The 18837-nt window shown below is 45.7% G+C and overlaps 1 protein-coding gene across 1 annotated transcript in view; it reads right to left on the reverse strand.

The window, feature by feature from the left end:
• SMAD3 (SMAD family member 3) overlaps nucleotides 1-4475 on the reverse strand; it is a 75493-nt gene extending 71018 nt beyond the window's left edge. The window contains exon 1 of the mRNA XM_083851248.1: nucleotides 3886-4475. Coding sequence (XP_083707374.1) covers nucleotides 3886-4091 — 206 coding nt within the window. The 5' untranslated portion in view covers nucleotides 4092-4475. The remainder of the gene's footprint in view (nucleotides 1-3885) is intronic.
• Between the last annotated feature and the right edge of the window lie 14362 nt (nucleotides 4476-18837).

Raw genomic sequence — 18837 nt, forward strand, 5'->3', positions numbered from 1 at the left:
CCACTTAAAAGAAGGTATTTCTTAACACACAAGATTCCTGGCTCCCCTAAACCCCCCTTGGTGATATTTAAAAAAAAAAAAACCAAAAAAAAAAACCAAAAAAAAACAGTAATAGGTTTAAAAGAAAAATAGGCATTGAAAATATACTACAGAATGTCATAAGGTTTGTGTCTTAACGTGCAGCACCACTAGGGCTCTCCAGACAAAGCCTTTGCCACCTCCTGCCGTACCAGTCAGACTGTATGTGCTTTCAGAAATTACTAAGTGCTTGCCACATGTTCCTGACTTCTACAGTTCCGACCCCTATTTAGAAGATAAACTCAGCCTAACGCGCTGTTTCTAGGGCAAAATGCTAATGGTTTGCCAGGTGCACAGCGTGGCCTCTCTTCAGGTCAGGAAGAGCATCGTGAACTTACTGCTCTCCTCCCAGGGATGAAGCCCGCAGGGATGCTTCCAAGCTCTGCAGGCATGTGCTTGGCTTTGCTACCATCGGGTTCCGTGCCCACCACACTCTTTGGTCTCGGAAGCAAACAGCCCCACCAAAAATTCAAACAACCTGATAGCAGCTGGAGTAGATCCGAGCTCGTTTGCAGAGCAAAGCAGAGAGGCCGTAAACTCGCACACGTGGCAGTGCTGGGGCACACGCTAAGGGAACTCAATCCCCTGCTGGTCCAGAGGGTGATAAAAATGCCCACTCTGAGAGCTGGCCTTTCAAGATCAACGCAACTACCACAAAGGATTTATTTTAATTTGCAAAAGAACGCGTGTTTTCAACTTTATCGCCCGACACAGTATGACAAAATATCTTGCTGCCACGCAGCCACAGCTCACTAGGTCAGCTCCTAGCGCCAGCGCTCAGTGCACCCTGGTTTAGAGGCGGCTCGCTTGTGGAGCAGGACAGATTTCGGTGGCCGCAGGGGGAGGAAGGGAGGAGAGGACTCTAAATGAGCCACTCCATCCAACACTGCGAACGGCAGCACGAGGAACAACCAGGTGGTCTGAGACTGGCAGGTTTTTCAGGTGGAAACGATTTCCCACTCCAGCAGAAAAAAAAAAACCAACACAAGAAGATTCCTGCCAGCATCGGTGCAGTGCTGAAATCCTTGAAGGTCTCTCCAGGCTTTTGCTGTCTGCCACAGGCCCTTCCAACAGAAACCTGGGCCCTGAGGTGTCTGCCATCTTACAAATGGAGTGCTTGGAAAAGTAACACATGCTAAACAAATACACAACCAAATAAACCATTCTTTGTTTTATAAACTGTTGGGAGATTGTGTACTGAGGAGCATGCGTATTTCCAGTTCCAAGCAGATAGAAATAAAAGCAGAAACAAATTCGGCCTTATATTTCCTTATAATTCCTTACCCCTACAACGAAAATAATGTATGTTTTTCTTGTTCTTTCTTAAACCTACACTCAATTCCACCTGGTCACTACAGGAACGTGAAGCTGCCAGCTCATCTGTAGCCCTTGGTCCCACAGGCAATGTTCCTGCAAAGCTCGAGCACTTTTACATCTGAAACTTGCTTCGTCTCATGGATACAATAGCTAATTTTGGACTTACCCTACTCCTGCTGGGCCAGAGTCATCACTGGCATAGCTCCACTGTAATCCAGCCTACTGATGCATTACAGACAATGCACAACATGATCTAATCCCTAATGATGCTTTTTTCCCCTTTTGTCCCCCCCACATACTTATTTGCCTAAATAGTAAAATAACATATGCAGTACTATTTAAAAAGTAAATACTAAAACCGTCCCAGAACAGTCTTGCAAACGCTGATTTCAAGTGACACGACAGTCAGACTCGCAGATACATTATGACAAACAGGACAGGCCAGAAGAGAAGACCCAGCACAAAGTCACAAGGCCTTGCCACGGTTCCAGTCCAGCCACCAACTTCCAGACAAGCAGTTTCTCCTTTCCAATCCACCCCCCAGTATCTAGGTATCAGCCTCTTGGTAAGTCGTTGCAGGGGGCCCAGCACAAACTAACCCAACCACTGCCACTTGCATCTTTGTAATATGCACATTAAACAATAACAACCCTACACACGACATTGCCTTTAAAAACTAGCACCAAGACAAAAGGAGCTAATTACAAGTGTTACAGGTGGATGTGAAATGTTTTAATTTCTGCATGGGTTTCCTTTAACAGAGTAAGGTCTACAAGAAACAGACGATCACTTCTGCACAGTAGGCTCTTCCAGGCCAATCTCCAGAGGTGATAATATTTATGACGCGTGACATCTGCTTGTCTTGTTACTTATTTTCAAGCTTTACAATTATATTTTTCTAAGTTAAAGCATCCTATTCCACCTCTCTCTTTGCTTCCTTTGAATCATGAAATATCAAGACCTCCCCCCCTTTTGCTACACCACCTTGTTACTGGTAAGAGCATTACCAGGAGGCTTCACGCCCTGCTCCCTAACAGGTCAGCATCAGCAAGACACAATGTCCAGGGTCCCACCAGCAGGGCTGCTCAAGTCATTTTCTCCTTTTGAAAAGGTATTTAAGGGAAGTGGTTTAAACAGGGCACTATCGATGAGGAAAGCACGCTGCTTGCCAAGAATTTCAAAATACAGGTTTTAAGGCATTTGTATCAGGTGTATCTACGTGTTTTGATCCGTGCTTCAACTAGGAGAAGAGGCCAGAGCAACTCTAACAAAGGCAGGGGGGTCCATTTGTGTTAGTGGACAAAATCTTAGCCACAGTCATTCAGCACCAAAAAGACCAGGAGACTTTTTTTTTTTTTTTCGGTTGAAAATAAATAAATAAAGAACCACAGTTGCTGGACGAAAAATTTCGGAGTTCCAAACAGCCACATTTCTAAGCTACTTGCTTACTTTTTCATGCAACAGATGCTGCTTTGTATTAGCTACTGCATATTAAATCATTCTGACAACCAAGAAAGCATACATTTGTTTGCGCGAGAGAGAAGCATGAATACACACACACACAGATATTTTCTCAGGCAGAAGCGTACAATTAAGCAGCATTCAAATATTTGGAATGAACTTTGGCCTTTGTTGAAAACAACACAAAAAAAAAAAAAGCACCCCCCCAAAACAACAACCAACAACAGCCTCGGCAGTCATCTGGCCGGGCTCACAGAAATCGACAAATGTGCAGCAATAAAACACCGCTCGCGGCCAGCTATTCGCAAGTTACTTGGAAAATTCTCCGTAGATGGGCCACTTATATACACGTCCTTTATGATTTATAACGGCCTTACGGACCGATCTCGGAATCGAGGCTAAAAATAAAGTTTATGCCAGTACAAAAGCAGTATTAGTAGTAGTAAAAGACTCGGTTACGTTCACCCCCACACGGCTTTTTCACTCCAGACAATCCCCTTCAGCTCTCCCCATCCAAGAGGTGCTCTGGCAGCACCCCCCCTGCACCGCTTCGGAGCGGCGCCTGCCCAGCTAACGTGGGAGCCGGCAGGCAACCCAACCAAAACCATTTCCCTGATATATTTATCGAAAACCGACCTTACTGTAACGGTACTAGAGAACACGCTGAAACTTTCTGACAATGAGAGCATCCACACTAAGCAGAACTGTTATCCACAGCGCGTCCAACTTTTTTTTTTTTTTGGAATCTCGGCTGGAGACGTATTCCCCCCCCTTGCATTCCCCTCTCACTTTCTTCCCCTCTCGTTACTCGACAGCAATCCAATTCTGCAGCCTGGTTTTTGTTTTTTTTTCCCCTTTTACGCTATATATAGAGCCAGGACCGAGCCCGCGGGGAAGGACCGGCCCCAACGCGGCGCCGGGGGGGGGGGCTGCAGGGCCCCGGGACCCCCTCTCAGGCCACCCCCGAGCCCGGGGGAGGACCCCGCAGGCCCCGGGTGCCCGTCTCCAGGCCCTGCCCCCCCCCTTTACCTGGGGATGGTGATGCACTTGGTGTTGATGTTCTGCGTGGTGATCGCCTTCTCCAGCTCGTCCAGCTGCCCCGTCTTCTTCAGCTTCTTCACCAGGCTCTTCACCGCCTTCTCGCACCATTTCTCCTCCTGCCCGTTCTGCTCCCCTTTCTTCCAGCCCAGGAGCCGCTTGACGATGGGAGGGGTGAACGGCAGGATGGAGGACATGCTGGCTCGCCCGGCAGCGCCCCGCCGCCCCCTGCTCCGCTCCGCTCCACGCCGCGCAGGCCCCGCTGGGCCGCCGGCGGCACAAAGCCCGGCCCCGGTGGCCCGGCTCGGCCCGGCCCCGCTCCGCCCGGCCCGGAGCTGCTTTCAGCGCCTGGGGCCCGCGGCACCAAACTTTGCCCGGAGTTCGCCGCCTCTCCCCGGCGGCGGCGGCGGCGGCAGCTCCCTCCTCCCCCCCCTCCTGCCCCGCTCTGTGTGCGCGGAGAGGCGCCCACTCCAGCTCATTCCCAGTCTGTCTCTCATGCAAATTGCCTGCTGGCCGCCCCGGCCCGGCTTCCACCCCCTCCTTCCCTCCCAAACACGCTCACTCACGCCGCCGAGGGAGGGCGGGGAGGCGGCCGGCCCGCCGGGAACTCCGCTCCCCCTTTCCCCGCCACCGCCGCCGGGCTCGGTGCGGGTTCCCCCCCCCCGCCCCCGGCCCTCAGGGGCTCTCCTCGCCCTCAGCCCCGCTCCAGCGCCCGGGGGAAGGCGCCCCCCTCAGCGGCCTCGGCCTTCCCTCCGCGGAGCCCCCGCTGAGCCCTTCGGGAACTCCCTCACCCTACACCGGGAGACCCCCGGGGGTTCTGCCTGGCCGATCCCCCTGCCCTCGGCCTCTGTAATGTGGAGACCCCCCGCCTCGAGGCAGCCCCACGGTGTGAGATCGTCTTCAGGATTGTGGGCTGACAGGGAGGGTCAGCACGGCCATAACCCCTTGGAGAAATCCCACCGAGGGGAAGGCAGTGAAAATAAACACAAACAACCGGGTCCCCTCTCAGCGAGGGGCCCCTCAGGCAGGGCACAGTGGATGTGGCCCCTGAGGTGGCTGTTTTCTCTGTGAAAAAAAAAAAAGCGTTTCCACACAGATAGCTGAGCACAACTCGGTCAGTCAGGCTTGGACAATCAGCAGTTTCTGTTTCAACCCCTTTAATTTACTGTTCCATTCCCTCATCCTCCCACCCTGGACTCCAGGTACCCGAATAATTTTTGCCCTGTATCAGGCACAAATGACATCCTGGAGATGTTTACCACCAGACCTGGTCAGAAATTCTCAGACGGAACATTTTTGTCAGAGAATGGCAGTTTGTTCAGATCTAGGTGTTTTGTAGAGATGCTTCGGTTTTGACTAACTCCAGATGACATCCAGGTAAATTTCCAGTTCCTCACTTTCCATAACTGGGCAGACTGGGCTGTCACACTCCCCAGTCTCTGGCATCACCCCCTCATGCTGAAAGGGAGCCCGTGTGAATACAAACCATAGCTCTTCTGTGGTCCGGTGCTGTGATAAATCACCCCAAAATGGTGCTGAGCAGCGCACAGCAGCCTGGCAAGCAAGCAAGGAGGCTGGGGCCACCTGCAGAGTCACCAGGTGCCTCCGTCGAGGCTGGTTCATCTTTCTGTGCTCCAGCTGCCTCACAGCTCCCCACAACAGCTGCCCAGGAACAAAGGGGTGAAAGTTTCAGGGGGGCTGGCTCCCAGATTCTGAGGTTTTGAGCTGAGAGAGGCTTCCCAGCTTCCTCCATCCTACCAGACGGGATGACGGGGAGCCGAATTTGGGAAGCCTCCGGGGCTGCTCGGCAGCTCCCAGACGCACAGGTTCTTGCCAACCCACATTCTCATATTCCAGGTTCCAGTGCAACCCAGTGGGGAGACTCCTCGAAAGCCGGCATCCAAAAACTTCCCGTGCCTGCGGATTTGAAGCAGCCAACCGTATGGATTGCCTTGTGGCAAGTTAGAAACCTATGGGTTCAGACGGCGTCTGAAGCTCAAAGGCAACTGGCTCAGCTTTCACAGGGATTTAAAACAAACAGCGTGTTTTGTTCCAAACTGACTACCAAATTTTGAAATATCAGTATTGGGTACAAATTAAATACTCCCTCTATTTTTTTTTCTTCCAGAATTCTCGTATTATTCCCCAACACACATTCCCTGAGTGTCTTGAATTTTGGAGGCTCACCACTAAAATTTTGGATCATCGCCCTGACCCAGTTTTTGGCTGCTTTGAGATGACTGAAGTACAGAGATGTGGAGCCCCTGTAGACAATCCCAACATCATTTGAGGAAGTAGTTCCTCAGTACTTCTAAAACAATGCAGATTTTTTTTTTTTAAAACAGTAGTTGCTTTAAAAGCAGGATGCACAGATTACTGACTGTTGCTAGTTTCATTGACTTGCCGTGCATTTATGTTTTTCAGAAAAGGCCTAGATCCTGGTAGCTGGAGATTAACTAATCTGAGCTTTCATTTAAAAAAGAAAAAAGTTCTCACAACTGTAGGGAATAACCTGAACGTGTGAACCAAGTATTTAATATCTGTTTTACTTTTTATTTTTTAAAGAGGTATAAAATTCACCACATCTAGAATCATAATAAGTAAAGTCATCATTTTCTGGTTTCCTAATTCTTAGACCAGCACATTTTGCAACTGAAAGAAGCCCAGAAGACAACTAAGCCTGAAGGCCTTGCCTCAGACTAGTCAATACTATGCCACGATAACCTCAGTGCACATTTCTGCTGGGGTCCATATCCATTACTTTCTAGCCACTCTGTCTAGAAAATCATGGCAACCGTTCCATACTTTTTTCAGCCAGAAGGTTTGTAGGAATACTCAGATCTCATCTCTACACTCAGAATTCATGCCGTGGCCTCAGTTCAGCAGGGCTTCCAGAATTTTCTGTACATATTCATGGGCTAATCTTCAGTCCATTACAGTCATATCACAAGTGATCAACAGGGTAAATTTGAATAAGGGGAAGGAGAGGAAGAGCCGAGTGGTTTGCTCACACTTGTACAATGATTTAGTGGCAAAAGGGTGAATAGAATTAACTAAACACTAAACCAAATTGGGTCTCACTTTGCTTACAGCATCACAAATGAGGCATAGGCAGCTAAATCACTGATCTAAACTCCAGGCCACAGCAGCACTGTTAAGACTAGTAAAAACAAATAGATGTTTGGTTTCAAGGTGTAGGAGTAATTTTTGAGATTAGGGATGTTACATTTTAAGGAATGACTTGTATGCCTGCTGGGGTTATCTGTCAGAATGAACAGTTCTATGAAAATAAGACTTTCTGAACCCCTAGACAGTCATCCTTTATTTCAGAGAGTTTTGGACACTATCATATTGGAGAAGTTATCAGACAGGAAAAAGCAGGACTGTCCCAGTTTTGCATGGTCTGGATCTGTTCTCTGGTTTACAACATCTGACATCTTGGAAGCCACCTCTGAGCAGGATAATTCTATCCATTCATTTTTGATATATGTTTTACTTTCCTTTTTAAAGATTGTGTTTGTGATGTAGCACAGGTTCAGGGACTTAACTTGTTGCAGTTTGCTGTTACTGAAAAGTAAGGATACCATATTGTCTGCAATAATGTGAGAAAACCCAGCCCTCCATATTTCATCCACTTGACAAAAAGGAACATACCCTTAATGGCTATCTTACATTTCTTAGTCATTTACTAATGTACTAGCACCTTAACACTTACTAAAAATAATCCTCACATACCGTGTTCGTTCATAGGATCAATCAATAACTAAGAACAGGATTTTGCATTTACTTTCACAAAGGAAAATTGGGCTTTGATTCAGGAACAACATAAAATTAGCAGGAAAAACAAAGTGTCCTCTGAAGCTCACACACATGCATCTGTACCTTCATTAGAAATATTTCAACAGCTTCTGAGACTGGAGAATCGCTTCTGTGCTTTGCTCTACCATTCCCTTTATATCCTTCAAGCAATGAGAAGGGAACGAGGGATATTTGGGCAGACGTGAAGCCAGCTCCATCGGCGCCCTCCCCGACACCCTTGTGCAGGGGCCTGCTGGAACAGGCAGGCTGGAGGAAGCGTGGCCAGAGCATGCTGTTCTCTGGCTACATGCAGCCAACAGACGGCTCTTTGGGGAGCCTGGTGCCTGCTGAAACAGCTCCCAGGCTGTCTTAACATGTAATTGTGGCTAGTTTGAAAATCAGGGAGTGGTCGAGAACCAGCTTTTAATGTACTGCCCCCATCTCTCTCTCACTCACTCAAATATTAAGTATGATTTCCTACGTGGGCATTACCTATTTGTGGAAGGAAATTTTACAACGGCACTGACCAGGACAGCTGAGAAACAGGTGGCCAAACCTGTGAAGTTCACAGCAGATAAGGATTTCCTGGAGCTGCTCGGAGGGCCGTGACCTCCTCAGCTCCATTTGTTCCATGTTACGCAAGTAGCAGCGGCACTGAAGGGTGAGACAGGCAGCTGAGAAAATGAGGAGAGAGTTTTAAATTAGGTTATATTCATACATTGTAAATAAGTGCTATGACATTTAACTTTCAATCTATGTCACACATAATATGCATAAACAAGGGAAAGTGTGGGAGCTTTCCTTGGTTAAGGTAATACATATATATATATATATGTAGAGCAGCATTTATATGCAAGCAAACCTATCTTAATCACTCAGAACAAACCTACAGGAAAATAACTTTTGGGGTGAGTCACAAAAAAAGCAAGGTCATTCAAAGTTAATGTCTTCAGAGTTAACTTCAACTCTGAGACCCAGCTCAGACAAATCCTTCCAGGGTGCAGCAATTATTCTCTTCTACATATGAGAAAACATACACACATACACAGATCTAATAAAAAGTTGCTTTGTTGAAAATTCATAGTAGTTAATGCATACAAGTTAATTCGCTGCATGTTCCAAGAGGCTCTGTAGTGTAAAAATCACACAACCACCTCTGACCAAAGGTCTAGTTAAGCCGGAATCCTGTCTGTGACCGTGATGGTACCTCTGGCCTAAGGAAAAAGGACAAGGTAGCAGCATGTCCAGGGCAATCTTTCTTTTAATATACTCTCCTAATTTTTGGCAATTATTTGTGTAGACACTTCTGACCTGGAGTTGATCTCCCCACTGAGCCACAGACGGGCCAGTCCTAGGCCCTAAGCCCTCTCTGCTTCTGCCTTACGTGACCACTGGCCTCTGCTAGGTCCCCACCCCATCCAGGACACCGAGCAGAGCTACTCTGAAGATGAACCGAAGGCATCCAGTTATACTGCCTATATGATCCCCACTTTATTCGTTTTACAGACTGGAAGAGACCTTTGCCACCTGAACACAGTTCTCGGCACCCTCTCTAGGTATCTCTGCTTGAAAAGTGTTTTGGACCAGATGACCTCCAGAGGTCCCTTTCAACCTCAGCCAATTTTGTGATGCTTGGTGACAGTGACAGGAGATTACAGAGAAGAGAAAGGGCAGGTGAACGTTCTCCTAGGAAACTCGAGTTTACCCCTCTCTGTCACAGCATTCCCAGGTGATACAGGACAAGTTCAAGCAGAACTGCGTGTGTTTATTGAGAGTGCCTCCCCCTGTGGAGGCCTGGTTGCTCCCCTGGGGTAGGTCTGCAGCCGGGCACACAGCTGCACGGGAAGCTGCTGAGAGCTCTGCTCCAGTAAAGCGGGACGTCCTGGTGCTTGGGGTCCCTACAAACCTCCTTAAAAAACCACACGTCTAGCACAGTTTCGAAAATGGCCAGGGTCCAAATCCTCCACGGTGTTTAGAGACCCAAGTCCCACTGAAATCAATCTGTAGGAACCTACAGGCTGTTAAAAACCTTTATATTTCAGCTTTCTGTCTCTGGAGGTCTAGCCCCATTTGTCACCACAGTCTAATAACGTTGCTGGCTGAATACCCCCTGATGTCTGTGAAGCACTCAGAGGCAACAGATTACTACCATATGCAAGCCAGCAGAGACATGGACAATTGTTTCATCAGAAGATTGGAAAGCGAACCATAAATAAGATAAAAGGCCCAGACACTGAACAGGGAGGACAGGACAAAATACTAGCTCAGTATACACTGAGGATACAAGAAACATACTGTACATGAGATGGGAGACCTTTGGAAAAAAAGATACGTGCCCATGAGAGTAAAAACAGTGTGCTAAGGAACATACACAGGGAGTACAGAGGCTCCATGGGCAATTTTAATCCTGTTCTCCGTTGGTCATTGAAAGCTTGACTTTGAAATCTTAAAATACCTAGGATGGTAACTCTCAGGAGCCAGACTCAATGATCCTTGGAGGTCCCTTCCAAGTCGGGATATTCTACAATTCTTAGCCTGGTTTGCGTGTGCTTGGTAAGGGACAGGAGATGGCAGTCAATGTGGTACAGAAGAGAGGTGCAGACAGGGACACAGAGGCCTCCTGAGGCTGAGCCCTCAGTCAAACCACAATCACTTGGATAAAGCCTGATCTAATCTTTAGAAACGTGTTAACAGCCTCAAATTAATATGCTTCCAATTAACCCGGCGATAAAACTGTCTACTAGAATAGACATCCACTCGGCCGCGCAGATATCCTGACAGCACGGAGTGGGGGATTTTCAACACTCAGCTCTGCGAGGAGCCAGCACCTGCAAACGCTCAGCGCTGCCGAGACTTTGCATACAAATAGCTGCTGCCAGGCTGGCCCTCCGAGAGGCTGCACGCACGCAAGCAACGGCCTGCTCCATGTCTTGCAACCTGAAGTTTCTTACTTAAAAAAAAAAAGTCGCTTCAAATAAGATCCAAGTCCTCAGTTTTAGGGAAACTGATCCCTGTAAAACGTTTCCCTACTCTGGTTGCAGGAGCGATGGGCGTCTGTGTAAAATGATGCAAAGAGCACCAGTAAAATAGCTGCACACAAAAAAGAAAGGCATGGGCCAGGCCCCAAAGTCCCAAGCCCAGAGGCTCGCTACAGGTAACACGAAAACTCGAGCTCCCAGCCACAAGCATTTCGTTTGAGATTCTTTTCCTATGCCCATATACGACTGTCTGTCCCTTCTGAATTCCTTGCTGTGTCTACACCCTTTTCTTTGCCAGGGCACATCTGTTAAAGTCTTCATTTTGGCTTTTGAAGTGGGCATTTTGTATCCAGCTGAACTTTAAAAAAAGATCCTGAGCAAAGGCTTTTAACAAGTCAATATATTTATATTATTTTTATGAATAGGCCCCTGTTTTCACATGTTCCACTTGCAATAGCCTCTTGTCCACAACTGCCGGCATGTCAAACCCTCTAAGGGCAGAATACACTTTCTGGAGGAATACACTTCTACTTGTTGCACACAAGAGGGATTCTCAAGGAATATTTTAATTAAAAATAATTTTTTTTTATTTTTTTTTTTCCAGGAGGTAAACACCACTACTGTGCTGGAGACTTGGGTAGCACAAGCCACCCAAACCAGTGTGCTGGAACCAAGCCCCCGCGCTACAGGAAGATCCCCAACCAGCTTCAAACTGCACAGCTCAGACACCACCTGCCTGCTGCAGCGTTTGTGCTGAACCTGGGCAGGGCTTGAGGCTGCTGGTGACATACACATGAACGCACACACACCAGAGGACAAACGCCTTGGATCTCAGCCCTGCCTCACCAAAGTCAAGTGGGAGTTCACTTATTTCAATTACCATAGAGTTTAGCCAGTGGTTTTTATGTGGTGGCTCCTCTACATTAAAACCAGCAGTTAAAGGCTGCTTACTTTTTCATTTTTGAGGTTTACTTAATTAAGAAGTGCCATTGCCTTTTTATTTTTTTTTAAATTCTTTTGACCTGAAATACAGTTGGGGCCCCACAGGAGACCATAATTCCCAACTGAATCAAGACTCCTTTTTCAGGCAGCAGCAGCAAGGAATGGCATAGAATTATTTGTCTATGAATAATATGTTAATATTTATACATAGCTTACTTAGATAAGAAAAACAACTTGCAGATTTATGGGAGAAGCTTTGTATAGCCATGCTTTGTGGAACAACATCTCAAGCTCCATGTAGAACCCCCAAGTGCTGATTTCACCTCCTGACAGCTTAATGTGTAACCAGAGAAAGTGCATTCTTCAGGATCAAATAAATAAAAATCAGACCACTATATCTGCCTGCTCGTCTCTTCTGCTGGGGATCTCACTAGCTTTTAGAGAGCACAGTCACATTGGTGTGGTGGTCCTCAGACACGGCTGAGCTGGAACAAGCCTGCAAGCTGTGCATATAAAAAAAACTTTGGGTTTAGTTTTCTTTGGTCTTCTGGTTGCTCGCTATTGCAAAAAATGCAGCTTTGCCTTTTCATAACATTTTCATAAAGCTCAAGCCCTGCTTTGGATATATGAATCACACAGAAGGAGAAGAGAATCACACTCCTGCTCTATGTGTGTGTGTGAGGAGGGATGTTTACTCCTTGTTTATTTGTTCTGGGAGAAATAAAGTGCTTTGTGTGAGGGCCCTTTGCTGGCGAGGCTGAAATGCTCTCAGGGCTCTGCTAAAGCATTGCCAAGACTGTCAGGAACAGGGAAAGCAATCTGGGCGGACTGCCCTAAATTAAAGCTAAACCAAATCAGTTTAAGCATACAGCGTAATTCTTCATATGGATGCTAAAGGCAGAATTACCAACTCAAGCATTCAAAACTCCCAAGTCAAGACCCCACCATATCATGAAACAGGCCTAAAATTGCAGCAATTAAATTAAAATAATAATGCTGTCTCCTTTTTCCTGCTTTCCATTTTCATCCATCTCAAAGGGTTCATGTTTCTTACCTTTTCTCATCCCCCACGAGAGACGAAATGAAATGAGGGCTGATGTTCTGATGCAATTATATGTTTCCAGAAGCTAAGGGCAATAAGAAGCATCACCTGTGTGAGGCTTGCAGTAAACCCAGGAGAGGTGGGAACACTGCAGAGGAAGCCAGAGCCATAGAACAAATGCAATTAATTAGAAATTTACCTGAGATACTAAACAAATTAAGGAAACCTCAAATGTTACTTTATCATACACTTTGGGACCCTACACTATCTGTTCTTTCTTTTTGGATGAGCTTACCAGCAGAAGTTGGATCTGTATCAAGATTTCAAATCAAAGCTCAAAGCTGCCTATATAAGGCTGCTTGTTGGTTTTGATACGAGGTTTTGGGATGTATTTTTTTAAGTGAAGATGCCACATCACCGTGTATAAGGCTTTTTATAATGTATCTGAGAGCAATTTTTTCAATATTGACCGTCTTTTTCCCCCAGTGGAGTTGGGAGTAGAATTGAAAATCCCATGCTTCAGCACTCAGAGAGTTCCTGTGAAGATAATGGAAGTTAATGAAAGTTAACACAGCCTTGACAGAGATTTTTAAAGGCACATGATTTTGATGAACTTGCTACTATTTTTTGCCTTTAGAAATCTCTTCCATAGCTTAACTCAAACACCTCATCATGAAACTTCTGTCCTCTCCTTACCTGTCAACACTTATGCCTCTTAAAGATATACTCGTGTCCCTTACAAATATATCTATTTTTAAAGTCAATTAAACAAGTGCTATGGGTATTAGAGGGAAGAATAAAAAGTAAGGAAGCTGGGGATAATTTCAGTTACCTAACATTTATTTCACTTAGTCACGCGGAGCTGGATCAGTGCAGCTGATACGGAACGATGATTAAACTAAACCCTGAATATATATTCTCATGTGATCAGCCTCATTATTTCTGCTATCAAGGTTGATCTGACAAGTAACTTTTATTTAGAATCAACCATACTTCTTTTCCCCGCCTACCCCAAAGGCACCAGAGTTGTTTGCAGCTCCCTGCTTAGAGAAAGTCAAATGAAATTTACGCCTACAGTGCAAAGAAGGAGCTGGATAAAAGAGAATTGGCTTCTTTAATTTTGGGGGGAGCTGATCCAAAACCCAATACAGGCAAGAAATCAGGGTTTGTAGAGAGTTTGAAGACCCCTGGGTTAAAAAAGACAGAGTGCATAGCTCAGTTGTAAAAAGCCCATTGATTCCTTGATTTCTCATATAGATTTCTCATTTTCACATAGAAAAGTGCATATATACCTCAGTACCATTTGTAATACTGCATAATTTGTATTTGTTGTGGCCTAAACCCAGAATGCTTAAACTGCTGTCAAGTAGACAAACTATAGAAAGCACGAGTATCGTGACAAAAAGAAAGCAATCACTTTGTGTGGAAATTTCTCTGTTCTATATATTTAAAGAACATTAAATGCACTGTTACATTAAGCATATGTTTAGAAAATGGGCCCATATCTGTGCTCTGGTCTATAGGGGCTGTCTTCTTGGCTGACCTTCCTGCTAGTGAAGCTGATTCAGTAAGTGGGAAACAGTTCACTCGCCTCCTGTACCATCGCTCTTTCTGACCAGATGGGATAATGACAAATCAGCGGGACAGAGGTTCGCAGAACCAGCCATTTCCAAAGAGATGCACTATTCCTGAAAGAAAGGACGTCATGCTAGAGAATAAATTTGAAATAAAAGAGTACAAAGAGGTATACTTTCAACCCAGATTTCTGTTCTTGTTTGTTTGTTTTTAAAACTTTACCAAACTTGGTGAGGTTGAGGGACGTTTGAAATTAGCCAGCTCATTTTTGATTTCTTCCGACAATTCTGAGAGTTATGAAATTTCCTCAAAAATTGTTGAGTTGTAGCCTGAGGGTCTCTTGGGTCTGGAGCCTGACACTGTGTGGAACACAAGGTTTTATGCAGCCCAAGTGTCAACAATTCCCACTGACTATAAAATGGGAGCTGGGGAGCGAGGAGGAGGTGGCTGTATGGGTGCTGTGAGCAGGGAAGAAGGCCCAATATCAGTGTCATTTCTTCATCGTTTGTTTGTGCTTTCATGGGAGAGGAATCCTAAAAAGGGCCATTGCTGCTGGGGTTATGAGACCTCTGGAAGACAGGATGAACACAAAGATGCTGCAGTGCAAAGTGGGATTTGAATGGATTTAGGTGAGCTGAGAATTTGGCCTTTGCTTTGCATTTGGTTAGTACTTGGTAAGTTGAGTGACTGTGCTCCGTAGCAATTTGTTTTGATATTCTGGGCCCTTTATTTTATGGAGTATTGGCTTCATTTTCTGAATACCTCTGAGACAAGAATGGAAACCAAGCGAGTTGCAAAATAATTCTCTGATCAGCCACTCAAAGCCCCACGAGATCTATTATTCTGACAGCAAATCTCCCCGTGATGCATGCAAACTCAATTCCCACTTTTGCACTGTCATGTCAAAACTTGCATCCATCACGCTCCCACAGCCTGCTCCAGGCCTGTGCCGATGGTGCTACCTGAGGTATGTGAAACAATGCTCTTTCTTCTGCTGTGTGAACACAGAGAGGCCTCAAGTAAGGGGAGAAATTCAAAGGCAGCCACCCAGATGTTGCTGCTGCGATGTGGGAGACAGAGCCTTTTGTCTCTGCTGTCACTAAAGCTAGAGAACAATTTATCTGATTTGTGCACGGAACAACATTATGTGTCTTTCCATTGTGTGCGAACATTTCTCTTGCTTAAAATGTTACACTTAATGGAGCAGTTAGTCCTTAAAGCTGCAATGTTTTGTTTTTCTTCAATGTAATTAAATCTGGAAGACACCAAGTCAACAGTTTGCCAGTATAGAGGATTAGACTTCCTGTTGCTACTTGTATAACTCAATAGATTATGTGCAGTGCTTTGCACAAATACAGTAAGACCTAAATACCTTACCATCTATTCATCTATATCAGATATAACTCCCTTCTCAGCCCAAATAATTAATATACGTTGCCTGAGTCATTAAGGCACCAGAGCTGATGAGCACTGGGCAGTTTAGAGATAAAATTAAGGAACAGAAAGCTGACAGCGAGCTGTCTCATTGCCATCCACCCATTCTACCCACCTCAATAAATAGCTAAATAAAAGAAGACAATTGTTCAAATTACAATGGAGTGAGGACAAAAGCATAAAGCTGATTGAAGGAGAAGTGAAATGGCATCGTGAGGAGACTAGTAAACTTAAACTCTGAAAAGGAAGAAGGGCAGGGCTGGGATGCAGCTGAGCTACGTGACATGTCGGAGGTGAGCAGAATGGGGAGGACAAGGGAAGGAAGGGCCCGGCCATGAGGGGCTGGCAGGGAGGCATGGGGAGGGCTGGGCAATAATACTCCCCCCACCCAAGTATGACACAAGCCTCGGGAAGGAATGGAGGACAAGGTTGCTGTGGCAAAGGAGAAGACCAAAGTCAACAGGGTGACCTGGTGGAGCAAGGCAGGAGAAGCTTCTCAGGGAAAAAAATAACAAAACTGTGTAGATAGAGAAGGACGTGGAAGAGATGCTGAGTGAAGAGGTCCTGAGGTTTTTTTCCAGGACTAACATGTATAAGGGCTTTTCACTGGACTGGGGGAAAGAGGACGACAGTCTGAGTTGGACTGATGGGGAGCTGGAAAATAAGAGTTCAACAACACAGCCAGACCAGCCTTTATGTCCTTGTACGTAACTGAAAGGTGGATGGCAGGGCCGCAATGAAGAGGCCATGGAAAGGCAAAGGTGAAGCTGAGGAGGGGCTGGATGCCTTTGTCTTTAAGAGATTTTACAGCCAATGCTATGTTAATTTAGTGTAGTGCCAAAGACAATATAAATTGCAGAGCAAATCAGATCTTTAGTGGTCGAGGATGTAGAGAAACAGTCGATTGTATATTTAACAGGAAGTCAAGGAGATCAAAGAGTTTTCAAAATGGTTTTGTTTTTAAATGATACCCTGGCTTTATTTTGTTTATATTGAGCTGGGGGCCTCTCTGAAGAGGATAAAAGGAGAACAGAAATGTGTAACAAAGACATTTCCCCTCTCCTTAATAATCAAAGAACTTGACATCCCCGTCAAGCAATAGCACCATTATATGTACCCTTGCAAGAAAGGAAGCTATTTTATCCCTGGAAGGAAAGAGAGATGTTATCTTCTAGAAAAGAGGTAAAGTTCTGCAGAAATTCAGTGCTGTTAATAGACTGTTATGACAGTGTGCAATTTCATTTCCAGTGAACAATGCATGTCAAAGGCCTGACTGCTGCAGCAGCTGACACAGATAAAATAGAAAACAAGTGCTGCAGAACCTACACTCTCAGGTAACATATACTGCCAAACATTCTTTTCATGTTAAGAGTTAAATTCGATTTTTACCTTTAGCTATTTTCAGCTCAGTGTGAAGGGATGGTTTTGCATTAATTCAAGTGGAAAAGTCTAGCCTGTAATGAAATAAGATAGAATAATAACATTAGACTTTGGAGACATCTCTTTAAGATCTTCTGTAAAGGGAACATCTCCTAAGTCTTCTGCAGCAGGATAGGCCTAAAGTTTGCAAATAAATTAAGTGTATGCTTTAAGCTGTATTTGTTCATCAAAACACTGAAATATCTTCTTATTTCTTTCCTGAATTAGAATGGATTTGAGTGAATACTTCAGCATATATTTGTTTTGCTGGACTTTGAACTTAATGTGCAGTTAATGCTGTGCTTCAGTTTCATACTCTTAGTATATGGGCAGCCTTTTGAAGCTAAAATCTTAACTTCCAGTTAAAACAGGATATTAAAAATTACAAATTGGAGGATACAAGAGGAAGAAGGGGTTCTTCATGGGAGGTACGTATGCCCTTCCCGAATCAGAATGAGGAACAAACAAGAGGCTGTTTCCCATTTCTGCAGCCACGGCTGATAGTATCGGAGCTGTAGCAGCTCCTGCCAGAGTAACTACAGTTAAGGTGGTGCCAGCCTTTCCAAGAGAAACCCTATAGACACCATCTAACAACTTGGCCATAAACACTTGTTTCACACTGAGACTTGGCATCAGAAGTATCAGTCCTTCAGCAGTTCTGAAAACATTTCCCTCCAGCCCGGTCCTGAGAATTCCACAAGTGTTTTAATGCAGAATATTTACAATTTATAAAGTTTCCTTTTGGGCCTTCCTGTTGCTTCAAAACAACTTCGTATCTCTGAGTGAACTGAGACACCATCCTGCTCATCAGAGCAAGGGAAAGCTCCAGTTCTTAAAACTCCTCAGTGTACAGAGCATGACACATTAATTGTTTACTGTATGGATTATGGATGACAGGTATCTTTAAATATGTGCATATCTGTATTTCCTCTTCTGATGTGCCTTGCATGTGAGGTCCTCAGAGTGATCCATAAGCCCTGTGTGCTCTCGCAGCGTCATCTTCACCACCACAGGCCCAGCTTTTTATCTCCCTGCTCAGCCTACCAGCTAAGACCTGTATTTCCACCAACACACACGGTTTGCTCTTTTTTTTCTGCTTTACTGTTCATGGACGACTTTCCATTGAACGCAACTACTTCAGGGATGCGGGAGGCACCTACCCCTTGATGTCTCCTCCTGCTGGCAGGGCTCTTTGTCCCTAAGCCAAGTGACATTGCCGTGTGGCCACGTTGCTGCTGAGGGCAGTGACTGTAGCAGGACAAGGAAATCACGCTGCAAGGCTCATCTCCTTGCCACGGAGAGGGCCTGGGTGGGGAGCAACTTGGCTTACCCCTCCTTCCTCTGGCATGCGGTCCTCATGAGAGAGGAGAGAGGCTGTGAAACCCCATCTTCCCTTCTCTAGCCACAGCCGTGGTTGAGTTGATGAGTTTTTGTTCCCTTTTTGGTATTTGCTCCTATTTCAGCTTCACTCTAGCTCGTAGAGAAAAAGCCCCGCTCCAGCTCCCTGTTCGCATCCCATGGTGGCGCGAAGAAGTGATCCGAGGCGGCGAGTCAGGCAGCCCCCTCTAGCCCGCAGGCAGCCGGCCTTGTGGTCTCCACTGGCAAAAGGCGAGGAACCTTCACGTCATTAACATTCACATGGGGCTCACAGTGTTCTCCATTTGACTGAGGTTGCCCTCTGCCCGTCCTTTTGTTTTCAAACACCGGGGCCTCTTCGGTTTTGGGATTCCCCACAGCCTCTGACAGCCTCTGCTG

This window comes from Anser anser (genome assembly GCF_964211835.1).
Source record: "Anser anser genome assembly, chromosome: 10".
NCBI lineage: Eukaryota > Metazoa > Chordata > Aves > Anseriformes > Anatidae > Anser > Anser anser.